Source organism: Panthera onca, chromosome C2 (genome assembly GCF_046562875.1).
Source record: "Panthera onca isolate mPanOnc1 chromosome C2, mPanOnc1 haplotype 2, whole genome shotgun sequence".
In the NCBI taxonomy this organism is placed as follows: Eukaryota; Metazoa; Chordata; class Mammalia; order Carnivora; family Felidae; genus Panthera; species Panthera onca.
Window position 1 is genome coordinate 79,066,106 of NC_138347.1, and position 27,372 is coordinate 79,093,477.

The 27,372-nt window shown below is 39.7% G+C and overlaps 1 protein-coding gene and 1 long non-coding RNA gene across 13 annotated transcripts in view; one reads left to right on the forward strand and one right to left on the reverse strand.

Annotated features, from left to right (window-relative positions):
- The window catches only part of LOC144617429 (uncharacterized), a 61,364-nt gene that overhangs the window by 18,139 nt on the left and 15,853 nt on the right, over positions 1-27,372 (forward strand). The window lies entirely within an intron of this gene.
- Positions 21,854-27,372, reverse strand: part of LPP (LIM domain containing preferred translocation partner in lipoma) — a 676,388-nt gene continuing 670,869 nt past the window's right edge. For all 12 annotated transcript variants that reach the window (XM_060640772.3, XM_060640763.3, XM_060640764.3 and 9 more), the window contains one exon: positions 21,854-25,470. In XM_060640772.3, the coding sequence (XP_060496755.1) occupies positions 25,342-25,470 (129 nt within the window). In that variant the 3' untranslated portion in view covers positions 21,854-25,341. The remainder of the gene's footprint in view (positions 25,471-27,372) is intronic.

The window sequence follows — 27,372 nt, forward strand, 5'->3', positions numbered from 1 at the left end:
GACTGAGCCACCCAGGGGCCCCATCTCTGGTGATTCGTATTCTCCTACTTGTCTCTGCCTCCAAGATCTGTTTAGTTCTCCACCATCAGTCTGTATTTCACATGGGCTCCTGTCCTTCTGCAGTGTACCACTTTGCATAATATACCCACCCCCACTGCCCTTTACTCCTCCCAGTACCATGGCCATAGGCAATAAGTGTGGTCAAATTTTACTAAGGGTTTGATATTGAGTAGGCAACTACCTTTCTCAGCATTCCCTTCTCCTATTCTAAGCCTCTTTCCCCCTATTCTGCTCCATGTGTTCCAGGATCCCTCATTCTTGGCCTCCTGGTCTACCCACCCCAAGTTATTTCCTTTCCTTTATATTTTTCAAATTCGTATGGCTCTGTACTCCTCAACTTGTATGCCATCCTAACTGAAAACTCAGGGGTGGATTCTATGCAGGGTCTTACTTGTCAACAACATGGAAGAGTCTTAAGATTTCTGTCTTCTCTTGTTCCCCCAATGGTGTCTGTAAGTGGAAGAATGCAGCCTAAGAATTTATTTCCCCATTCATATGCATTATGCCAACTTCTTCCCATTTTAGAAGGCAAAAGAGGCTCAATAATTTTTGGCCTTGTGTTTTTATTTTATGTATTTTACATTTTGTTTTTGTTTTAATACTCTTATTACCCTTGGAAATAATCTCAATGTCCTAAAATTGGGGATGAAATAAACCAATGTACAACCATGCAGAGGAGCACAATGAAGAGGTTAAGATGACACTCCAGATAGTGGGGTGCTGGTTGGGTCCGTTGGTTAAGAGTCCGGTTCTTGGTTTCAGCTCAGGTAACGATCTCACAGTTTGTAGGTTCAAGCCCTGCAGTGGGCTTCATGCTGACAGCATACGGCCTGTTTGGGATACTTTCTGTCTCTCCTTCTCTCTCAGCCCCATCCCTGCTCGTGTGCTTGTGTGCTTGTGTGCTTTCTGTCTCTCAAAATAAATAAACACAAAAAAATAAACTTATATAAAAAAACAGATATCAACACAGGAAAAAGTTCAGGAACTATGGTTAAGTGAAAATAACATATCATGAAAATCCAAAATATATATCCTATAACTCCATTAAAATATGAGTTTACTTGTATGTATGCAAGAAAAAAGACTGGAAAATGGTGTTACTGGCTATCTGTAGAGCAGTGATTCCCAGTGGGGGTGATTTCACCAGTAAAGGGCATATGGCAATGTCTCATGACATTTTGGTTGTTCCAGTGGTGGGGAGGATGGGACAGTGTGCTAAGGGCATCCAGGGGGTAGAAGCCAGGCATGCTGTTAGACATCCTACAATACACAGGGCAGCCCTCGCAACAAAAGACTATTCAATTAAAACCGTCAGTAGTGCTGAGGTTGAAAAACCTTTCTCTAGATGAGGAGTTTATGGAACATTAGAACTTTGTTTTGCTTGTTTGTATTTTCTAACTTTTCTACAGTGAGCCTGTAGTTCACATGTAGTTGTTGGTTTCTAGCTTTTTAAAGCACATTAAGTGAATACTTCTGAAAAAGATCTGGATCAAATAAATACCTATATTTTTGCTGTGAGATAACTCACATGAAAGTATTTAGCATAGTGCCTCAGGTTTCCTCATCACCACAGTGCCTTTCTTTAAATCCTTATCTTCAAATTGGGACCAAGGGGCAGGAGACCTGATACCCTAGACATAGCAGATGACTGTCTCCCCAGCTGTGTTTCTAGTCCTTCTCCCTATGATGGCCCATGCCTTTCGGCAATGTCATCTTACAGTCAACCCAGTGAACTTGATATTTACTGAAACTTCTTTGTGTCACATGTAGTCCCCTGAGGCATCTCACCAGAACCAGAGGTGGAGCAGGGATTTGGCCAGAGGAGACAGGGTGCCTGTGCACACACAGAGTTCCAGGCTACTAATCCTCCATTCATGGAGTCATATCTTGGGGGATGCAGTTCTCTTGGAGAACCTTTGCAAAGGAATGGTTCTTGTGGTAATCAGTGTGGAAGTTTAATCCCTTGAAGAAGTGGTTTATTGCCCCCACAGACTCCTCTGCTGTGAACATTAGACCTAATTAGTAGTTGAAATAATGATGATTTAGCAGAGTCTCTGCATTTGATGGCTGTGGTTTTGGGGCCACCGATCACAGTTGAAAAGAAAAAAGCAGTCATCTCTGCCATGTGATGAATCCTTCTTCCTAATTCCCAGGGAACTAAAAGGCCCTGTGGGGACTGGCTTTTCATCTGCCCCTAAGATTGGTAGAAACTCAGAGGTTATAGAAATGACTCATAACTTGGGAAAAGTGACCAAAATAATAGGCAGTGGATTTCAGAGAGGGGAGATTTTCCTCATTGTCCATGGCTAGCAGGTTTTCTCTAGAATGGAGCATGGGTCAGTCAATCCTTTCTGCTACCAGACTGGGTGGGAGAGAGAAGCTGAGGCTGCTGACTGTTCAGAACATAAGCTGAAACGAATGGGGTCTGCCGCCAGATGAGTTGGGTGAGGCAGGGGCTGACATCTTCTAAGATTTTGGAAAGGAAGAAGGAGTGGATGAAATATCGGGACTCCATTTGGTCTGAAAGGTTTACATTAAACAATATGTGCTATCATCTGCCACAAATGAGGGTGAAGCGACCTCTCTGGACCTTTCAAAGGTACATTTGCTTGGTGTCCTTCTTCTCTATTTCCTCTCTTTGAAGATATTCCCAGAGCTTTGGTTCTGCTCATTTCTCCATTTTCTCCCTGAGAGAAGTTATTACCAATCTTGTCTCTAGTGATCTAATCCACATGGAACAAGGCTCTGAATCTCTTTACTGTCTGCAAACACAACTTGTTTCCCAGAAGGCAGAACTATGAGGAATAGTCTACAGGGAGGCAGAAGTAACTGTTGGCAGCCCAAAGGTGTGAGGACTTGTTTTGGAAAGGACAGAGCTCCCGAAGAAAGAGAGTGTTTACATCAAGCTTGAACAGCTTGGCGAGGATGTCATGGCGACACTGCAAATCTCAGGAAGGGCAGGGAAAGTGTTGGCTCCTCACTAGGTGACCTGGACAAGGTCTTTTCTAACTTGGATTTTGATATGCTTTCTTGCTTTTGTGAATAATACAGAACAGCAAAAGCAAAAACAATACAATTCAAGAATAACAACAACAACAACAACAAAAAACCCAATGCTAAACTTAAGGGAACTCTTGAGAGGTTTTTTGTTTTTGTTTTTGTTTTTTTTCCCCTGTCTCTTCCATTTTTCCCCCCTCTCTCAAATGGTTATGATGTGCAGGAAGTCATTCTGTCCAGACAGCAATGTATAACAACGGCCTGGAACTTTTCCATTCTACTGAGTCAAAAAAAAAGTGCCAGAGGAAGTAATATTAGTCAGTACTTAGTCACACTTGAAAACAATGGGATAGTTTAAGTTGGCTTGACATCACACATTTGCATCTGGTTATGGCCCAAGAAGAAGCCCTTTCAGTTGGCAAATTTTGTCCAGTGTTTGAAGGGATTAGAGTCTTCCCTTGCCCCTGTATGACAGTAAAGAATACAAAATGGTTCATCACAGCTCTTTAGGGGGAAAAACTTCACATAACATTTTAGAAGGATTTGAGAAGGGAAAAAATGGAGTGGAAAATCTCTCAGCAGCAAGAAGGAATTAAATCTCTACGAGTTGATCTTCCCCTCCTCCTGGAAAAGTGTTACTGCCTTCCTCTCACTCTGCAACCACACCTCTCACTCTCCATTTCCCTTAGGAACAACTCTAGAAATAGAGCACATCTTAACCCTTACCATCCTGTACACAAGCACTCATTCATTCATTCATTCAATGTCCATTTAATACATATTTATTCAAGGCTTGTTAGATGCCTGGTTCAGCGAGCACTTAGAGGAACAAAACACAATTTCCAACCTTCAGGGTTTTAGTGTGGATGGAAGTTTGACTAGAAGAAAATAAATTTAGTTTATAGTTTTAGTTTAATATAGTAAGTATCCTGATATATGTCTGCTCAAATTTGTATGGGCTTATGTATATAAGGGTGACAAACACTACCCTGGAAGTCAAGGAAAGAGTCCTTCCCGGATTAGGTAACATGAGGGCTGTTGGAGTATGAGTCTTGGAGTATGAGTAGTGTCAAAGCTAAATAAAACTAGACATTAGTTAAAGTGGAGAAAACATTTTATTCTGTAATTAATGAGAGCAGGGGAGAGGGCTGAGCTCACTTCCACTTGTGCAGGGGTGATTGGACATTTTTAAGGGCACATGAGGTAGTAAGGAGGAGAGTAGACAGGGGCTCAACTAGAATCAAGTAACTGAAATATTATTTAAAAATGACAAAAAAAAAGGGTTGGTAAGTAGAACTGTGACTAGCCCAATTGTGTCTGCTAGCTGGCAATCAGGAAGTCAGGATTCTGTCCTCCCACAGAGACTGGCAGACAAAAGCCCTATCCTTTCTGATAATTATATTTCAAAGCATTGGCTTTCAGTTCCTTGAGAAAGATATTCCTGGGATGTAGGAAATACCTCTATCTATATCTCTATCTCTCTCTATCTCTACCTCTATAATCTCTTTCTCTTCTATCTCTATCTATCTATCTATCATGTACCTATCTATCTCAAAGGGACAGACGAGGTATTTGCAATTGTAAGCTTTTTAAGGTAAATGTTCTAAGAAAGAGGGAGTCAGAGGCCTATTCTCAGGGTTGGTCAAGTCTCTTTGTGCCTTTGGATGGAGTCCTTTTGTATTTCTCAGTGACTGTCAGGAAGAGGAAGGGGCAGTCTGAACACAAAGAAGTGAGTACAAAGGCATGAAGAAGTGAAAGGCATGGTTGGTTTGAAAATGTGTGGTTTAATGACGGGTATGTTGGGGGAGGAGTGGGAGTAGAGAAGTCTGGAAAGATAACCTAGGGTCTTCGTGGTCATGCCAAGGAGTTTGTGTTGTATCCTGGGGCAATGAAGAGATAGTGAAGATTTGTATCAGGGGAGCAGTGTGGTTTGATCTGTGGCTTGGAAATAGGCTGGCCACAGGGGAGAATGGGTTAGAGGTGGGGTGATGTGGTTGGTTCAGAAAGACTGAGACAGGGAGAAGAGTGTGGACCCTGAAATGATTTCCTAAAGGAATGAAAGCCTGGATGATGGCAGGGCGGACAAAGTGAGGGGAATAGCCATTAAGGAGAAGGGACAGGAATGGAGAGCCTTTAGACGAGTAAATGAGAGGGAGGCTTAGGGGGCCAAATTGAGGTTTGGGTTCTGCATGACTCAAATGATATGGCAGACTTTGTTGGCATGACTTTACTGTTTGTTTCTTCTTCCTATTTACCTGACTCATGTCCTTAATAAGTGTCGGGAGGGAGGCTTTCTCAGATGAATTCAGGAATCTTGTTTATGGTACTTCATGCTTCATGCAGAATTCTCTACCGTTGTTAGTTTTACATCATCATAGGGAAGTAATGAGTATTTTACTTATTTTTGAGAACAGCCAAGGCAGAAAGAGGTGAGATGCTTTGCTTTGGACATGGATATTGGGGTGAAGTCGAAAGAAGACCAATTTAATTCCACTGGATAATAATTCAGTTAGGGTCTGCAATGTGTCGGGCTGGGATAGATATTTCGGGAGCACCTAAATTAGTAGTAAGACTTTTCCATTCTCAGAAAAATCATAATTCTTTGGGTTTGCAGACCTGTACACAACCAAGGGATGGTGGTATGCTACTTTGCACTGTAAAGGGAACTTGGAAGAGGGACTAGTCAGTTTCAATTAAGAAAGCAGTGAAGACTTCATGGAAGAAAAGTCTTCATAGGAGATGTTAGGGGCAGAAAAGCGTGGGAAGAGAAAGACATATCCTGGAATTACATGGACCACACTGAGAGCTTTGCTCTAGTTTCCATTTTCCATTCATCCTCACCTACATTTAACTGAAGATGATTCTAGGATTTTGTATAAAAAGTGCTGAGAAGAGGGGTGCCTTAGCCTCTTTCTGAAGGCAGCATTAATCTCAGATCTGCTGGTCACTAAGGGTGTATTAAGCACTTGATTCTGTACTGGGGGAGAAAGTGGAGTTATGAGGGAGCACTTCTTCCCTTCCTTTCTCTTTTAACTATTATATTATGAAATACATGATACACATGTAGCACGCATTGTAATGTATTATAAAGCGTGCCTATGAAGCCACAATCCAACTGAAGAAATCTAGTATTAATAACACCACTGAAGTTCCCCATGTCTTTCATCAATCACTTCTTCCTCCTTTTATCTTGTATCCCAGTATATATACATATAGTTTTGCTTATTTTTAAATTTTTTGATAAGTGATGTGAATATATTTATCCTTAAAGCTGTTTTTCCCGTAATATTATGTTTTTGAGAACTGACCATATCAAGTTACTCAACGTAGAGTCCATTAATGTTCAGTTATACATCATTCTATTGCAGGAATATACTATTATTTACTGATTATCCTTGGATGGACATTTGTGTTATCTTTAGCCCTTTGCCATTGTAAACGGTACAGAGTACAGCTCTCTGTAGCTTTGTACTTGCCTCTGGGGTACATGGGCAGGAGTGGAGTTGTTGGTTGTAGGATTTGCACATGTTCATCTTTATTAGATAATGGTAAATTGCTTTCCAAAGTGACTTTCACCATTTCCACTCCCACCAGTATTGCGTATCAGTAACCATTACTCCACATTATCTCCAATACTTGATGTTCTCAGACTTCTAGATTTTTTGCTGATCTGGTTGATGTAAAATGGGAACTCAAATTAGTTTTAATTTGCATTTCCCTAATGACTAACTGAAATGTTCTTCCACATGTCAAGTAGCCATGTGCATTTCCTCTTCCATGAAATGTCTGTTCTTGTGCCCATGTGTCTGTTGGGTTTTCTTCTTCGTAGGCATTCTTTGTAGATTCTAGATAGTAACCCCTTGTTTCATGTTTGGCAAATAGCTTTTCCCAGCTTGAACCCACTGTGAATCTTTCGATGAACTACATTTCTTAATTTCAGTGGGGTCCAAATGATCAATTCTTTTAATTTATAGTGTTAATGGTTTTTATTTTGTTCAAAAATCCTTTGTAATCTAAAAGCCATAAAGATTTCTAAATAGGTCATAAAGTTTGGTCTACATGAGGTAGGCACTTAATGTTACTTTCTTTTCCACATGAACAGCCAATTATCTCATTATCTAGCCTTTCCGCAGTGATTTGCAATATCATCCATACCATATATTAAGTAACCATAAGTGGATGGTTTTGTTTTAGGGTTCTCAACTGTGTTCCATTTGTCTAGTTGTCTTTTTTAATACAAACAATACACTGCCTTAATGCCCACAGCTTTATATAAGGTTTTCTCTGGGAAAGAAAATTATCCTTGTCCTTCGAAAACGTCTGGGGTACTTTAGCATTTGCTTTTCTGAATAAATTTTATAATCAGTTTGTCAAAATCCATAGAAAAATTTGGTGGGATTTAGATTAGAGTTCCATTAAATCTATGGATCATTTTAAGGAGAATTTATACTTTTATGATATTTCCCTATCTTTGAATATGGTATATCTTTCCATCTTTTTAGATCTACTTTAATGTCTTTTAATTTCATTAAAATTTTATGATTTTCTTCATTAAGGTCTTCTGTATTAAAAAAAAGAGGTATTCCTAGATACTTTACATCTTTTGTTACCATTTTATATGGTTTTTTCAAAATTAGTATCAAACTCTTTGTGGCGGTTGCATGGAAATAAAATGAATTTTTGGTATATTAACATTATAGCTAGCAAACTTGGTAAACTTTTAAATGCTAATTATTTGCCTATTTGATTTCTTTTTTTTTTAATTTTTTGAAAAAAATTTTAAATGTTTATTTTTGAGAGTCAGAGAGAGACACAGCATGAGCAGGGGAGGGGCAGAGAGAGAGGGAGACATAGAATCCAAAACAGCTCCAGGCTCTGAGCTGTCAGCACAGAGCCCAACACAGGCCTCGAACTCACAAACCACGAGATCATGACCTTGGCTGAGTCTGACGCTTAACCAACTGAGCACCCAGGTGCTCCTACTTGGTTTCTAATTTCCTATAGTTATATCATCTATGATTGATGACGGTTTAGTTTCTTATATTCCACTTTTTATCACTTTCATTCATCTTTCTATTATAACTGTACTGACTAGAGTTCTCAGTACAAAGTTGAATGAAAGTGGTGATAGCTAATATCCTTCTTTTGTTTATGATTTAGAATAATTACTTCTAATGTTTCACCATTTAGGGTAATTTTTGTATTGATAGTCTTTACTCAATTAAGGAAGTTTCTTTTCCTAGTTTGTTAAGGGTTTTTTAATTACATTTTTATTTTATTACATTCTTTTTCTGCATCTATTGAGATACCATGATTGCAAGACTTTCCTCCTTTGTTCTGTGAAAGTGGCAAATATTAATTATAAATTATATTCTAATGTTCACCTGTCCTCATATTCCTAGGATACACCTAACATATTGGAGATTAAACTATATGGTTGCCATCTTCTTAGCTCATTACCCCTTGTTGCATCATTGATATTCTTTCTGGGTTTACTTTCTTTGAAATTTCTTTTAATTAGGGTCTATGGACATTAAGCCTTCTCAATTTGTATTTATTTCTAATGTCTTCAGTTTTTCATAGAAGTGGAAATTATAGATAGAACGCTTTTCCCACTCTCTTCCACATTATAAAAGTCGTCAGTATGACAGAACTGGACTCAAGATCCAGCCTTGTCATTAAATTATTTTGTGACCCTGGCTAAATCTCTTCCTGTCTCTGGGACTTGGTATTCCCTCACAAGATCAGAGTAAAAGTGCTCTTAGGGGTCCTTATGCTCTCAGCCTGTGAATAGGACAAACGAACGTGTGTGTTGTTAGTGTTAGAGTACAGAGAGCAGAGGGGGACCGAGGAACAGAGAGCAAATTACATGAGAGAAATAGGGAAAGGGAAGACAGGATTACATGTTTTATGCCCTTCTCTGTTTACAACATCCGGGCAAGAAATTATGAATACCCTGAATCCCAGTGATTTGTTTATTATTTATTCAAAGACGTTATCTTGTGTCTGGCACCTTTAAAAATGGTGGCCTCTTGCATGCAGGGTTCTGGCACCTGTGTCCTCAGGTTCCTCAGCACTGGCAGACTGACACGTGATGCTGAAGAGATGAAACCCAAGGCCAAGTGGGAAAGAGAGGGATACACTTTTCTGAATTTTATGGAGGACTTTCATGTGCCCTCTAGTTCACCTCACTCATAAGGGTTAGCAGACTGGGTGTCAGGGGTATTGGAGTCCTCCTGCAGACCTGTTGCTTAAACAAATGAAAAAAAATTCAGTGTATGGTCATGTTGGGTTCTTAACTTTATGTCTTGCATTCTCATCTGTAAAATGAAGGTAAAAAATAATTCCAGATCTCAGAGTGGTTAAAAAAGGATATAATGAACAGTGAAAGTTTTGGAAATGCTAAATCATTCTCTGAGGTGTTGGAATCTTCCTTTCCTTTCCCCACAGTTGTTCGTATCCATATCTATCAGCTCTATTACCTATATCTATATCCATATCTATATCTATATCCATATCCATATCTATATCTATATCCATATCTATATCAGCTCTAAAGCAGCAACTGTCTGATAACTACCTATATCCTTCAAGGTGCCTGGTAAAGAGCAGATTCTCAGTTGAAAAGTATGCATAGTACAGTAGGAGTGTGAAAAAGTCAGCTAGCGTTGGTGGGAAGTGGAGACCTCCCCCGCCCCGCCCCAGCTCTAGGGACCCATTTGCTTGGACCCAGCTTTTAAGACAAAAAACTCTTTACTTGTAAGGTTAAGACACAGAGTGGTCAGGTAATTTTAGAACACATCCAACCTTAAGATCTTCCGTGCTGTTAGTGGAGGAGACTGGGTGCCTTCCTACTCTTGTCGGCATCATATTTGCTCTGAGAGGCATTCCCTTCTCAAAAGGCCATCTGGAAAGCAAATGATATAAAAAAAAGTCTCACAGTAAAAGGGGTCAGAAGAAAGGAAACAAGGATTATCCAGCTCACAAAAAAAATTCCACACAAAGACAAGTATATGTAATAAGTTTATTGGATTTCTAAATATAATAAAGGAGTTGCAGTTCTCTTACAGAAAAAAAGGAATATCATTTTCATATTTATTCTTATAGAGCATTGGAAAAACATAATTGAGAGAAAAAACAGATAGAAGGTAAATAGAAATATGTTTGAATATAATTGGATAATACATAAAGACAAAAAAAATTCCCAAATCACTTGCTTATAACAGGTTTCATTCTCTTATTTTCATACGGAATCATGTGGGTTATTTTGGATAAGTCAGTGATGGTTCATGATGTAGTGGAGAAATGTGATTTGCTAAGAATAAAATAAGAAAGAGAAACCTATATTTTAGGAATACCATGGCTCTGTCAGTACCATACATGTGAAAAAAGGCATATTCCCTATATGTTTTCCTGTGGCTTTCCCCAAGCCGGGGGATGTTATTCTGACTAGCAGCTGATCATGGTGGGGCTATGATGGACTTCGTGGGAAGTTCTTGCTTTTCGTAGATACATTTAGCATAGAGAAAACCTGGCCTCTCCCTGTCTCCCCCTTCTCCTTTCTCTGTCCACTTATAAGTACCTTTAACATTTACACAAAACTATCCCTCATAGTCATGGTGAACAGGTTGAAACCTGGAGCAAAGCCATGTTGTCTCTTTCCCAGCCCATCTTGTTCCCGAGAAGAAAGCCCCCATATCCCAATACTTCCTCTGACATCACACAGAGATTCTTCCACTCTTACCTAGCACTACCATCTGATTCTCTAAAACATAGAAAATGACTAGTGTTGAAATTGGATAAGGTAAAAACAGAAAATGGACGTCAACAGGAAGAGTAGACATTTATAGTGACGAGTATCACTCTTTCTCCAAGGAGCCAACTGGTCTCATAAAATGATGACAGCTCAAGCAGAGTGGTCCACACTCGAGATTATGCAACAGTAATCTGTTCCAGCCTCATCCCTGGTTTATACAGGGGGGCTCCTTATATGGAAGGCAGAATGATGGCCGACTGCAGTGCCATGGAAACCACCTCCTATAGCTCATCCCCCTTTACTTCCTTTTGGTGAAAGTGGGTGGGGCAGGAGATAACTTTGCAACCAAGACGACGTCAAGAGCTCCCTTGGAGAAAGGCTAACTGGAAGCATCTCTCTTTCCCAAAGGAGAGGCGTATTCAAATGAACATGGAGCCAAATGACTTAGAAGGAAAGAGAGCGACTTGGCAAGTGTAATTTGCCAGCTGGTTGAGTCAGACGACACATTGAGAAAGATCTTTTTTGGAAGCACGTCCTCCCTTCAACCCTTTTTCCTAAAATCATGCACGGTCTACCTCGTCCCATTTATCCGGACCCTCTCCTACCACCACACCTGGATACGAATCCTTCATTCTAGGCTGTGCTGCTGCTCTGTCAGCAATATCTACAGTTGCAAGGCCAATGTCAGAACTACGGACACAAAAGCCACTCAATAACATATGCTACTCTTTTGGGGAGTCGAAGTAAAGACGCTCGAAGGATCTGGCAAGGACACTTGGCCCCATGAGCCCCCGAGCCTCACAGCCAAGACTTTTCTTTAGTGTTCACTGATGTTAGTTAGCCTGCGAGATAAAAGGAGAAGAAATGTGCTGACATTCTAAACCCACCAATGTTTAGTTTATAAAACACACATATGACACATATCCTAATACAGATCCTGGCTCTATTAATTCTCTTAAACAATGTTTTTTTTTTTTTCTTCTTTCCTGATCAAATGTTCCAATTCCATACAGCATACACTCCCATGAAGCAGAGTACAGGAGGCCTCAGCAGCACGCCATCCAGTGGGATATAAATATAAAGTGGCTGTATCAGCAAGGAATGCTCAGGGAATGTGTGTGCAGCCTGTTTCACGGTGCCACTCGAGAGGGGATATTGGAAATGAGTGACTTTCTTTCATTTGGCAAGCCTTCCTTATCTTAGCACCTACTCCTTTAGATGGTATGTTTTTGAAGGCTGCACGGTATGACTGGGTACCGTGTGTACATACATATGTAGGAATAACGTTTATGTTTCTCAGAATAGGCACTTTTTGAAGGCAGTAAATCTAAAAGTAAAGTTAATAGAGCCTATATTTAGTGCTCATCTTCTCACTTTGCTGATGTGTATGCTGAACAGAAGATCACAGATTTGAGTCAGTCTCGCAAAGAGGCCGGAGTCGGCAAATGGCTATATTCAGAGCTCGGGAAGTCTTGCCAACTCAACTGAAGCTGTTAAAAAGGCAGACTTGGAGAAGGTGCAATCGTTTTTCTCAAAGGTGACGGCACAGAAGGAGAAAAGCCTGTGACAAAGCCATGAAATAAAAGCTCGTGTGCGCAGCTCAGAGAGAATTACTATCCTCGGGCTCCGCATCTCTATGTCACATCTCCTTCATGGCACAGATCTGCTGCTCAGGGAAACCTTTCCCTTCCTTTTTTGGGGGCGTCTCATAATTGCACGTACTCCCAGCAGAGAAAGAGCCCCCAAATCTGTTAAACTGATGATAAACGTGAAGTTTACAAGACAACACAAACCAAGAAACAAAGTGATTCACTGCATAGGTATCCTGATAAAAGTTAACACTACATCCAGCTGTGAAAATTCCATATCGAAATTTTCACGGAAGGCACGTTAAATCACAAGATAATTTTATTCATGCTGAAGGATCAGACAATCAAGTGTCGTCTTTAATTCTGTTTGCTCTTTGATATGTTTCCTGAAAAAGAAAAGAATGAGGGCATAATTCAGATTTTTTTTTTTTTTGGGGGGGAGATATCCTGACTTTGTGTAATGAGGAAGTAATTCTTGCATAATTTGCTTTTCAGCTTTCCCAAGAGAATAAATAGGGAGTTAAAGGGAGAAAGTCATTTAAACGTGATTTTGCAACTACGTCACTATACATTTTGGTGACACGATTCAGTTTCCAGGGCCCTAAATCTCTTTCATCCAGGACACGTCTCAGTCCTGGCATTTCAGTGGAGTCAGAAGGCTGCGTGGTGTGCACATTTTCAATTTGCTACTTAGTGAGAGAGGTCTAAGGCACTTCAGCTCTTTCTGGCAATTTCTCCCTGATACACTGATGTACTTGGCATTCATCTAAGAACTAAGCAGAAGATATATAGGGTTAGTAAAATGCAAACACTGCCCAAATATCGGCTTGCCTTTTACCATTTGAAATTAAAATCAGACTATTTCTATTGTTGGCATTTAACTGATAAAAATCCCGTTTCCTGGGAAGTCTGTATTTGAAGGAATGAAACGAGTTGGCAGATACATCATAACCTGGCTATGCTATTCTGCTCCTTCTGGCTTATAGTTCCTAAGTGATCATCAGCTGTCACCCACAGAGAAAAAGAGATGAGAAGGTATTGGATTTTACCCCCCTCTTTATATTTAAGTCTCCCAAGAAAGAAAAGAACGGAGACGTGCATCCAAGAAAAACCAGCGCTCCTCTTTTTTCATTTTCCACACCAGTTCGGAAATGGAGTTAAGTAATTTGATGAGGAAAGACATTCCAACTTAATATTTGCTCCCTGATCATAAGAGGAAATGGAGTCAGGAGAGCAAGTGTTAGTCTCACATCTCGGCCTGAAGCAAGCAGGCACCTTCCGTCGTGGTAACATGACGCATCAATAGGAATGGCCCAGGAGTAGTCCTGACCCTTTTCCCCACGGATAGAAATGTAAAGAGAGAAATGCTTTCCCTTCCACCCCCACCTCCAATTGTCTTGGCATATTTTAAGAGAGAAAAGGATCCATAGAAAATCCAAAGAGCTTTGTCTTTTCCTTTTTGGCAGTCACAAAAATGGGTCAGGTCTAGGAATTATTAATTTCCTGGCCTCAAAAACCCAAGCGTTTTAAAATAAGATTTCTGAAGGATCAGCTTTCCTGGAAGATGTTTGTGTGTGCATATGTGTGAGCGTGTGTGTGCGCATGTGCACAAGAGTGTGCTTGATGACAACAAGATTGTGTTTTCCCTACATGCGGGGGGACTGTATCGTATGGAATGGAAGAAGGAAAAGTCTTAATATTTTCCTTGACAGTTTTCTTTACGTTGTGTAAAGGGAACTCAGGGTTTGTGACTCCCTCGATTTTTTTGAAAGGGCCGCTTTTTCATCTTCACTGCCTCACTGTCCTTTTATTCCCGCTAATGACAAGTCACAGGCTCTACTCACGTGAGTCTCCACTCAGGCATGTTCGGCTGGACAATTCTGGAGTCCGCCAAATGCTTCTTCTACTAATCCACTCCTGGGTGGTGCCAATCCATCTATCTTACAACAATTCGTCTCCACTCCTCCGGCCAAAGCATTTATCAAAGCTCACAGGAAGATGAGGCACCTTTACCGTCTCTGAATGTTGCCATTTCAACTAAGGTTATGCCCCCGCTGGCACGTCCTGTGTATTCCAGGTGTGAAGAGTGGAAAGGGGGGAGAAGCCATTTGTGATTTAACTTGGCCCTCATTAATCCCATGGAATAAGCAGATGGATGGTGAGACTGCTTTGATGGATGGAGGGAAAAGCCTAGAAAGCGTGTGAGAGAAGATCATTTTAAAGGTTTCCTACAGTAGATTTAACTCCGATGAAGAGAGAATATCTTTCAATCAGTTCACAGATTTTTAACTTTAAAGCCAAACAACTATGGTTGGAAATGGTTGGAAATAAAATGGTTGGAAGTAAAAGCCCGAGAGCACGCATCCAAAGGCACATCTTCCTGAGAGATGAGGCTTAAGAAAAGGAACGGCTGGTTAGTTGTTGAGCTGCCAGGTAGAGCGGCTTCTAGAATGTACACGGAAGCTTCCAATTAAGTATCCTGGGAACAACACAATACGAAACTCCCTGGAATAAGCATACACAAATCACGAAACCACCAGAGCCTGGGAAGCCCTGTCTGTCAAATGGCAAAGACCAGATTCAGAGCCGCATTCAGTCCTGCAGCATCTGTTCCCAGACATTTCAAGGTCATGGGTGGGTTGGTTGGGAAATGCCTGATGCAGTGACATACACCGTGGGCCTCCGTAAATGCGAACTGATGGGGAGAATAATATGCATCGTTTGCCTCCAGCAGTCTCCGTGTCTGTGGGGCATAAATCCTAGCCCACAGGAGAGAGACTTAAGGATCAAGTCACCTCTGCACTCTACTGCATTCTAAATGATCTGATCTTGGTTGATATTCTGGACCTCACAGTTCCAGAGTTTTCCCCTTAATGTAAAGTAAACCAGCGGTCTCTGGGGAAATTTGCTGCAGTGTGCTTCGGTGCCACAGTTGTTTGCTCTTAGCGGTGGCCTTTCCCTACCGGCATCGTCACCACGCTGATAAGACAGAATATCTAGTAGTTTGCCACAAGATGACACAGACTGTGCACACGAGCTCTCAGCGATCGCAAGCACCACAGTGCCCACGTGGATCTGCCGCTTGAGGTCCAGAATGGCCTTTGAGAATTTCCCTGTGTGCCTTTGGACAGGGGGCACTTCAGTTTGTGCAGAGCACACCTCGTGCCCAGAGAGTGGCCACCGGGGCACTGGACTTCCAGACCTGGCTGTGTCCCCAGATCTGCCACTCACCAGCTGGATCGCTTTTGGCAAGTCACTTAACAATTCTGAGCCTCAGCTTTCTCTTCTAGGATAGGGCTATTAATAACCTTCCTCCCAGGGCTGTTTCATGTGTGAAAGCAGTTTGTAAGCTCTCTTAGGAATTATTATTTTAGAGCTCGGAAAGCCACCCCCAGGTCCTGCCCAGGAGACTCATGACAGGTTCTGCCAATAGGGCTAACTTGAAACTGGAGAGGAAAAGTACTGAAACTACATGGTTAAGCCAGGGCAACAATGAAAGAATTTATACGTTTCTACCTAAGAGCATAGTATAACCCCTTCCCCCAAGAATGATTTCTTTTGGCACAGAACAACTGGCCAGAAGTAAGAGTTTCAGTACAACCACGAACTTTTGCTTTGGACTTCTTCCTTTTTAGAAGTGGAGATCATGCACTGACATATTTCAACATTTTTTTATAAAAAAATTGTAAGTTTATTGATTTATTTTTGAGAGAGACAGAGAGGGCCTGAGTGGGGCAGGGAGGGAGAGAGAAAGAGAGAGAGAGAGAGAGAGAGAATCCTAAGCAGGCTCTGTACTGTCAGCACAGAGCCTGACATGGGGCTCGAGCTCACGAAACCATGAGATCATGACCTGGGCCGGAACCAAGAGTTGGATGCTTAGCCAACTGAATCACCCAGGAACCCCTGACATATTTCGACATTTTAAGGTCATTATCAGTAGGCCAGGTAACTGGAGTGTACTGTTCATGGGTTGGTCACTGGGAAAGGGCATAACACTACGTAACAAGTGTCAGAGCAATTTGTGTTTTGAGTAAGAAAATAAAAACAACAAAAAAGTCGTTAGCTCTAAAACCTGACCCTCAAAAAATCCTTCAGACTATTTTTAAGGATGTTTAAAGGTTTTTATAATCTTTAGCTAAACATCAAAGTTTTTTTTTTTAAGTAATGTGTTGCCAAAACGAAAATAAGCATATTTGAAAGGAAAATGAAGGGAGGAAGAACATTTTATTATGTACTAAAGATTAGTTTTGTGTGGCACTCTGGAGAACATAATTCCCAAATCTCATTCTGCTTCAGAGTCAGGGGGAGCTTAGAACAAAGTATGATGGGGGAAATGGAAGGCCCGAGAGCTTGTTGATGCAGGTGATGCTTAAGCAGAGGCTGAATTATCACTTAGCAATTAATCTGTAAGGGAATTTTAACTTGTTTCGTACACAAGTGGAAGAGATGATGGTGGGGCCTTTCCAACTGTGGACCTAAAGCAATAGGAAAATGAGCATGTCTTGCTTTTCTTCTCTTGCAAGGGTTCAAAAGACACATGTGTCTGCTCCAAGAGTAGAGTATCTACAATTCCCTCTTCATACTGTAGGTGCTGGATTATATTTTGGCAGCTCATCCTATCTTTCAATTATAAAGAGACAAGATAGAAAATAACAGTTGAATTAGGCTTCCTCTATGCCTTTTACCTTTCCATTGACCCTGAATATCTGGGAGTTTTTTCTTCTGTTAAGGAAATTCCAGAATCTGTACTATTTAAGGTAGAGGGTATTCTCTGAATATAGCCTGTGATTTTCTTCTGTTTCTAGTGACTTAAATATTCTTCCTTCAACGTCTACATCAAATCAAATGAATCAGTTCAAGATTTCGTACCAAATTTCACTCCTTCATGAAGCCCTGCTGATGCCACTGGGAAGAAGTGTCCTTCTCAGTTCAATATTCCTGAGTATATATTGAACCTGTTTGATCTTATTACAGCTGGACTGAATCAAAGTTATATGGGGGCTGATTCTCTTATAGTAATTATTAGATTCAGGAGATGATTAAGGGATGAAGGGGTTAGAAAGACAAAAGTAAAGAGAAATATGGACTCCTAAGGCTAGTTCTTAACTGATCATGCAGGGAAGCTGCTCACTTGGTTTAAAGTGCATCTCCAGATACAAACATTTGAGCACAGAAGGGAAGCCAATCTCAAAACCAGTCAGCCAGTAAATATTTGTGTTGAACCTATAAAGTATCCATAACTCTATTTGCATCTTCAGCGTGGGAACATGGACAAGAAATGTATTATTACCGAGAAGACAGAGACAAAGGGAAAGGGTTACAGAGACTCTATGAACATTTATCAAGAAGTGGGACTCTCATGCATGGCATACACATTAGCTTGCTTCCTGTTTTCAGAATGACTTTGATTTTGGCTACCTCAAAAATAGTACAGGACACAAAGTCGTAAAAGGTTTGTTTTGTACACATGGGCGATCTAGTCTCATCTACCTTCCACACCCTCCTGGGTCTGAGTCCTTGGGGAAAATTTCCACATTGAGCATCAGTTTCTTTTGGGTGACTTCAATTCCATTTACTTTCAACCCCAAGAAAGTTTCATCAAGTAGACTGAAATAAAATTAGGAACTGTATTTGTCCAGTTGGCCAAAGGAGAAACAGAAGGGTGACTGGACTCGACACCATGTTCATAAATGGGAAAGAGTTGAAAGAGTTAGTGATATCTGTTCTCAAAGCAAAGATTGAGACATTAGTCTTGTTTTGCAAAGCCCCAGAGACAAATTTACATTCAGCATGAGGAAGAACTTTTGTAGTAAAGAGCTACCCTAATAGTAGAATGGACTGTTGTGAATAGTTCTACATACTGGCCAGGCCTTAAGATATGGGGTGGGGACTTGTTAGCAAAATAACAGAGGAGATTCAGGTCCTGAAAGGAAGCATGATTCTACATTTGTCTGGGAACAACACTGATGTTTGGGGTCAGCTATCACCCTTTACACTAGTGTAGAACACAAGATGACATAGCAACACCTGTCTCATTCTTGGCAAACCATTGTACGTCTGGGGTTGAGAAGTGAATTAGAAGCTATATTCAATGCCAAGTTGGCTGAATGCATTACGTGGGTTTTAATAAGGCTTCTATTCAGGTAAATTAGTTAAATGCCTATCAGAGTTAGATGAATAAGGTTTTCTCTTGCCCCTAAGTGGATGAGTAGCTTGGAAAAATTTTTTAAAAGGCATATTGTAAGGAAAGATTAATGCAAATGTTTTAAATTATTACAAAGGAATTATCTATAGGACTCCTTCACTTTCTAGTATATGTAACTTGGCTTCTAGAATATTAATTTTTGTTTATAACAAAGGCTGGAAATAGAGATGTATTACTGTGGTTAGAGACTGTGGATAAATTAAGTAACAGAAATAAAGAGAAAGATTTTAGTTACTTTTTTGTGTGTGATTTCAAGGGGGAAATATTCATGAATTTAATAAAAAGGCATCTTCCATACCACTTTCCACAAAATAAGCCACATGCATGCTGGACAACTAAAATAGTGTCTACAACTTTTTGCACAAAGGGGCAGGAAAGTAAAATAAAGGAATGAGTGTCCTTTAAAGGAAAATAAACCATATTTTATATATATATATATATATATATATATATATATATATATATATTTTAAAAGTTAGTTTTGGGCGTTTGCAACTAAAAAAAATGAAAGAGAGAAAACTAACATAAATCATTTACAGTTTGGCTGTTTAGGCATGAGGCACATTGCAGACAAGGGATGATTGGATTTAAACAAGAGAACCCTAGACCTAAAAATTCCTACTGTTGTCATCAGGTAAGTATACTGGAAAGGTATAAAGCATTACATGTGTGAAAGCAGAGACTCTGAACGTTCAGAGATGCTTAGGGTGCAGTGTGGTGTGCTTAAGAACATGTCAGAATATGTATCGCCATCTTTCAGTCTGAGAATGAGCTATGCCCCTCTCTTGGAGACAGGCATGCATGATAAAGTCCTGGGGTAGCTACGATCATGTCATGGGACCTGGCAGCTGCTCTCATTTCACTTTCTCTGACAAGGGAAAAATATGATTATCCATAGTGATTTTTAAATACCTCATAAACTTGGAAATATAAATATTTTGTTTAAACAGCTACAATTGCCGATCCCTAAAACCCCTCTGAAAGTTCTAGAGTTACACTTTGCATGAACTCTCCTGCCATCATTTTAATTGTAGACTGCCCCTTCTCTTAAATCCCTCCTTTACCTCCTGAACCCCACTCTTCTTGGGGACAGGCTAAAAAAACAAAACAACTCTATTTCTGTATCCAAACAACATACCCGCTGAGACTTGGCACATTCATTTATGTACTGAATTAAATATGCATTATGTTTTACTTTCCTCATATGTGACCCTCTCAAAGAGGAAAATCAATGTCAATCCTGTGAAAGCTTATAGAAAGTGGAAGTGAAGCTAGAAACCAAAAGTGGAAATACATCCCTAGAATTATAAGCTTTTCCCAAACAAACTAAAAAAAAAAAAAATGGGCACAGAGGGCGTATTTTTTCTTTTTATCAAAATTAGCCAGAGTTCAAAAGGATATCAGAGCCATATTTTAACAAAATGCTTACTGAGAAACCCAGACTTGTTCTCTCAGGTTGCTTTTTATAAACACATTTCAGGCCTGTGATCTGTGCTCTAGAAACAACTCTGGCACTGACTACCCCCTGGAAAATACCGTGGTTCAACTATTAGGATGTAATATTATGCTCATAGGCAAAATGCTGATATGTGTAAAAATTCTGGAAGGATAATCATTTTTCCTTGCCATAAGGAAAATTACCAAGTTTCATTAGGAATAAAATAACATGCCACCACTTAAGAATATGACTATTTTGTTGGTCAAAATGCTTTGGATTTTTTGTTTTTAATTCTTAACCTAGTCTTAGAAAGATCACTTTGCATGTAGCTGAGAAAAGTAGGGTAGTCATAAATGAATTTGCCAAGAACTCTATGATCTGAGTCCCTGATGAAAACTCATTCAAATAAAACTGAAAGACTCTATTATCTCACCTCACTTTATGAATAAACACAATCTGGAAAATACAGCCTTTTAAAGGAAGGATTTATGGATGCCATGCATATTTGACGGTAGCCTTCTTCCTTTAATATGATCCTAATTCTGTAAAGATCAGAATGCACTAATAGAATTTACTTATGGAAATTCCAAGCACAATAACATTAGTAGGTAGGATGAAAAGAAGGAAAGAATGTAAGAAAGAAATGCAGGAAGAAAAAAAGGAGGGAGAAGAGGAGGTAAAGAGGGAAAGAGGAAGAATTCTCACCAAACCATGGAGGTTTAATCAGGTAATATTTTCAAGGTTTGAAATAATATGCATTAAGCTGTGCAGACAGCAGTCTCTTGAGAAAAGCTTCGTTCTCGTTATCTGTCATGAAAATAATGACCTGAAATGTCCACCGTGGTCCCATATTAATGACTCAGGACTCAAATTGTTTTCAACTTGTTCTGGCCACTATTAACTTAAAACAACAGACAAACCAAAACGCTATGATCATTACTAAAAGTGGATAGGCTGAATGGGTGGCAAAGGCTCAAACTGAAGTCGATCTTCACTATCTGACTAAAACCAGAGTTAAGACCAAACATACTCCCTAACAACGTTCCAAACATCACCTTCTGGCATACACGTGTTTTAATTTAGGAATCCGTAAGGTACTTCCAAGAGACAGGGAGAAAAGAAATGCTATGAGAAGACCTTAAGATAAAGAGTTCACACTTCTCTGGATTTTGTGTTCCATTTTTGATGAGTGTATCTTGGAAACTTGGGACATTATTATTTATGTTACGGCCTCTCCAGTGGAATATTCATAGTAGTGTAGTGAGGCTTTAACCAGAAGGCACACATACATGCTGCTTTCTGATTGTCTTCCATGAAAGTGCACCAAGAGAGCGGTCTCAGGAAAGGGACTTCAGGCACATTTTGCAGAGGTATATCTTTTTCAGCCTACTGATTTCCTACAGATGGCTAAAGCAGGGTATGGAACATGCTGTCATATTTCATTCATAACACACATGTACTGTAGCTCTAGGGAACAGATGGACAATCACTTGTTTAAACTACAAATGTGAAATACTAAGGTAGAATGGCAATATTTCTAGAAATGTATATGAGAAAAAGAAGCCTTTCCAAGCCAAGAGGAATGGTGAGAGGCTGTGAGGTTACATCAGTGTTTCCCTGATCTCCCTAGCAGCTGCCATAATTTCCCCGACACCCTTCAAAACTTGATAATGGAGGGATCAGGGGGCAGCCGACACAGATTTGACAAGAGAAGCCCAAACCATATCAAATAGAAATAACACTGTTATTCCTGGCTGGTTCACATTAATAGGATTTTTTACTAACTAGGAAAACTGTTCTAGGTTGAGTTTTCAGAGCCCTGTCTTTAGTCTATAAACCCTCTAGGATAGCCCCATTGTAAAAGTGCTCTCTTTCTTCCTCTGAACCCAAATAAAAATAGTTGGCTAAACATAGAGTTTTATACTCTTTAAACATCACCATAAACATCTCTGCAGAATCTTTCGTGGTGAGGAAACAATGACAGTGTTGATAACTCTGCTGCATTAGCCAACAGACAGCCAATAAAGTAATTTTGATCAGAGAAGGTGCCCCTACAAAAGCCATTTGCCAATGACAGGAAAAAGAACTTGCATCTTTGAGCTGCAGAGATGTCCAGCATCTCAAAGCCTTAATGCCTCATGTTGGGACACATGACTTTGTTTTGAGTTTTAAATGCAATTTTGCTTGCAAATGAGACTCCACATGGAGTCCGTATGAGCTAGGGATCCAGACAGTGAAGATACCTGATTTTGAAATGGTGTGCAGAGCCCGTGACATAGTGGGTTTCCCTCCCCCCTTCCATGTCTCTCATTATACGGAATTACCAAGTATTTGTGTTCTTGACCATTGTTTAAAGCCAGTATATTTTAACAAACTTTCTCTTAGAAACTCTAATTTTTCTATTATTTATGAATTTAAATAACAATCAAGACGATATATCAAAAGACAAAAGAATTATAATTGTTAAGGTAGTATGATCTTTCTATCTCTGTTATAGGCAAAATTTCACGTAACTAGAACAGTAAAGAGTGATTTGGCATTGTTTAAACCAAATGATTAATAGAAAAGACAAGAAAGCAATAGAAATCATATAATTAAGAAATCCTGGAATAAAATATGTAGGATCCTTTCCTTAATATACCTTGTGAAAGAAAAGAAATCTAAATCTAAATATTTCTGCATATGTATGTGTGCACATTCATTATTATAAAAGTATAATAGGTCTATATTAAAAAGAGATTTACTTTAAAACTCTTTGGTAAAGATACTCTGAGGTTATGTGATAAAAATGTACTATAAAGATTGAAAGCAAGCAGTATTCTGGCAATGCCACAGTGATGGGTCTGTGACAGCATTTTCTTATAACTCTCTCTCTTTTTAAAATGTTTTGGCTTGTAAACATTTAGTTACATAAGGACTTAAATGTAGCAAACAAGTAGAATGTTATTGCATCTTTATAGCATAAATATTTCATAAATTTTCCTCTTTTGGCAAAATTTATAATAATATGACTGCACTTCAAGAGATAACATCCATCTCTCAATAAATTGGGCTTTTGGCCTAAACACAATTTCCCCCAAGTATTTCATAGACAACAAATTGCTGGAACAATTCAAGCAGATTGTATTCTCTCTCCAACTGCCCAACAGTCAGTGCTCTTTGAGATCATCAGCATGGTCTGATCTTGAACTTGGAAGACAGAAATTCAGAGATACAGTCACTATTGTATCCTAAAATTCACATGCTGCCCAAAATGAATCCCATTGTATTTCACATTAAGAAACATATAAAAGACCAATGACAAGAGTAGCAAAGTAAGGAAAGGACAAAGTTTTCTGGGAAAACCTTGGAAAGCCATAACGTCGGCAGTTCTAACACAAAACTATTGGGTGAGCAAGGCAAATGAGCCGCAAATTAACTCAGATGAAGCTAAGGACTAAAGGCTTAAGAATTTCTTATTGAAAACAAGAAAATCAAACCAGCTTTACAATTATTTCTACTGAAGTAAAATAAATGTAATTGGAATTCCTGGGGCATGGGTTATAATTTAAAACATGCACAAATAATTTTTCATTTATGTTCTGAGGGTTAAAAATTAAAATAAAAGTCAGACTAGAAAATTGACTTTATCACTTTATAATCAGGAGAAAGCTATTTGTGGAATCAGGGACGGGTGCACAAGGGAATGGATCTGTATCTGTTATATTTGATTTCTTAAGCTGGTGTCACGTATACAGGGATTCATTATATTATTATTTATTCTTTCGTGTATATTTAAAATACTTCATAATTTAAAAGTATATACTTGTGGAAGATTTGAAGAAACGTTTAGGAAATCTCAATCCAAAATACTTGACTAGTTTACAAATGGCAACCTGCCATTATTAAGATGGGCATCTCTCTTTAAAAGAAACGAGTTAGAACCCAGAAGAATGGTTCTGCAGTTGGCAAGCAAGCATTTCAATGCCCAGTAAGAGTTTGAATAAAGATTCCAGGCAGAGACTTTGCATATTTTTAGCTCAGAAAGGCAATTTTTTTTCCAGCGATTGTCTGAAAGTGTGGTGTAAATGTCACATCGATGATATGAAAATGTCTCCTGCAATATGTAATTGGATTTATAGCAGGATTACAAGAGTAATGAAACTGTGGTTTCACAATCTTTTCAAGCTTTCCTGTCTTTTTAAAAGTAAACTAAACAAACTACACGATTTTATTATGTGTGCTCTGATTTGCAGTTGTCAGGCAAAAAGGACCTGGGCCTGGGGGAAAAAAAGGAAGAATATGAACAGTTCTTTATAAGCAATATTCCTCCTGGAAAAACTCAACTTTGGTAGTTGTGTTTGGATATTATAAACAAACAAACAAACAAACAACACAGCAATATTTCTCAGATGAAAAGTGGGATGGTTTTGGAAGTGTTATGTTCTATAGAAAACAAAATTTGTCTGTATTATTATGTCTAGGTAGCATGGAAAAGGAAACTCTTAAGATAATATTGTGAGATAATTAATAATAGGCTTTTCAAACATACCCCCCCCAATTTTTTTTTCCCCAGCGTATCCCACCCGTAATTCCCTCAGAAAAAAACTGAAGTTTGGATCTTACCAATAACTGTTTTCAAATGAGCCCTGAGCACCAAAATCACTATAGACTTTGAATTTCCAATCCAATTTGGTTGCAAATTCAATAGGCGCTTGTTTTAAACTATGTCATTTACAGCTTAAATTCTTTGTTGCCTAACATATACATTGCACACTTTTACCCCCACCCCCCCAAGGGACATGACCGGTTTAGAGCAACAGAAAGATGTACTTTTCCAATACACACAGAAAGAATGGCTGTCCTTTATGATCACAGGCAATGTGGAAGTGATAGGATGAGACCTTCAAGCCTAAAAGCACCTGTGAGTTGGCAGACTCACCCAGGAAAAAACTGTGTGACAGCAAATACCACACTAAAAAAAGCCATTCAACCAGATGAAAAGTGAGACAAACATAGGGATTAAAAGTTACAGGAATGCAGAAGTGAATGGGATGGAGTATAATCCGTGCAAAAATGTGGAAGTCCTTGGGAACAAAGGCCCATCAAGGTCCTACATGATTAAATGTGAAATGTGTATTTGGTGAGAACTTAAAAAAAAAAATCTCATAATCTATGTGTTTCTAAAGAAAGGTTAATATTAGATGAAGAACAGAGACCATCCCACGGTTTGATTGCCTTTCCTGTATTTTTCCCATGTCTTTTCTTATCTTGTTTCTTGTGTTTCATTCTTCTCAGCGCCACCAACTAACTGAACTTAAAGGTCAGTGCTGGCCTTGGCCGTCAGCACCCTAATGCGGGCGGAGTTGCAGGTCTTGCAGAGGATGTGTCCATCCAGAGGGTAGCAGCCTTGGTTATCTCCTTCAGACAGGAGACCACCACAATCCTGGAAAGATAGATGGAAAGGATGTAAGTGAAAATGGCAACTGTGTACGTGAAGGCTAAATTCCTTAGCTTTCCATTCAAGGCCTCCCTCCATAATGTGGCCGTTTCCTGCCTTTCCTCTTCATACACCGCAGGCCCCCTCCAAGCCTTCCCTGGGATACAACATAATGTCTTGAATGAAACTGAACAAGAGATTGGGGACATAAAGACAAACAGTAAAATGACCCCCCTTCTCAGATTACCTAATAGGAAACGCGAGTCCCAGAAGAGAAGAATACCAGGGTCTGGGTGCCCAAGTAGTAGTTTTGTTCTCCTTTCCCAAGCAACAAAAACAGCAACAACAAGGACAAGAGAAAATAAAACAAGGGTAGATCCCCAACCACTGAGTCATCTTGACCTTTTAGCATTAGTCTAAGGATCTCTCAAAAGGAATACACAGGTGCAAGGACAGAACTCCTTGGCAGCTGGTGGGCAGAAGCCAAGCTGTAGAGTGCCTCCTTCCAAGCAGACGGGCCAGCAACAGTACTACTGTCCTCAGCACCTCTGCAGCTCCATTTGGGAAAGCGTTATACAAGAGTCAAATATTGGCCCTTACCTTTGGAGAAAATGGAAGTTTCTCTGAAAAGAAAAATACAATACTTCATCTGGTGGTGGGTGCCCTTGCTAACTTCAGTAGAAACTCTTCTAAAAGGCTAGAAGTGCCGCATGCTCAGCTTTTGCTGTCCACTATGACAGCAAGGAGGTCACAGGGGCTCATGTCTACCTTTGAATGCCAGTAAAATTTAAGTTTAGAAGGAGTATCGCCCACAACACAACAGCAGCAGCAGCAGCAGCAATGGCAGCAGGAGGCAGGCTCCCCAGAGGGCTGGCTTTGCCAAAATGAGCAAGCGGATATTCCGCAGTTCTAGAGGCATTCCGGAAACTGAATAATGGAATTAAATGAACTCTTTGCATCTCAAAAAAGAAAGGACGTGTCATAAGTGACATGGCTGTAAGCATTTAATGAGCAGACATCTATGATCACCTGAAAACCCTGAAGAGCCTGAAGTCAACCACAGTGTTGGGACCATTCATGGTTCTTAGAACCAAAAGGGGCCATATGGGGCATCCAGTCCAACCTCCTCGTTTTTATAGATGGGGAGGTGAGAGCAGAGAGGGAAGTGATTGGTCCAGTGTCATGAAGCATCTGTGACAGGGCTAGAACTGTGGTTTGCCCTCTCCTTATTTACTGTTCCTCTCATTTTATAGTACTGTTTTAAAAATTCATAGGAACTGGAGGGTATTACGCTAAGTGAAATAAGTCAGTCAGAGAAAGACAGATATCATATGTTTTCACTCATGTGTGGAATTTGAGAAACTTACCAGAAGACCATGGGGGAAGGGAAGGGGAAAACATTGTTTCAAACAGAGAGGGAGGCAAACCAGTAAGAGACTCTTAAATACAGAGAACAAACTGAGAGTTGATGGGGGGAAGGGGGGGAGGGGGAAAATGGGTGATCAGCATTGAGGAGGCCACTTGTTGGCATGGGTGTTGTACGTAAGCGATGAATCACGGGAATCTACTCCCGAAATCAAGAGCACACTGTATACACTGTATGTTAGCTAACTTGACAATGTATTATATTAAACAAATAAATAAAGAAAAAATAAATAAATAAAAAAGTTTATAGGATTTCAAAGCAAACTTAATTTGTACCGCTGTCATTTAATCTGGAAGGAGAAAAGGCACACATTTCATGCAGCTCTTGGCACAAAAAACAAAACCATCAGAGGTCAAAGCCTATTTGTATGTATAGCAAGTGTGTGAGCAATGTTGAAGAGCTTTCCTTCTTTGAGCCTCAGTTTCTCCATCTGTGAAATGACTTCTAAGGCATCTATAAGCTCTTTCACACTTATGATTCAG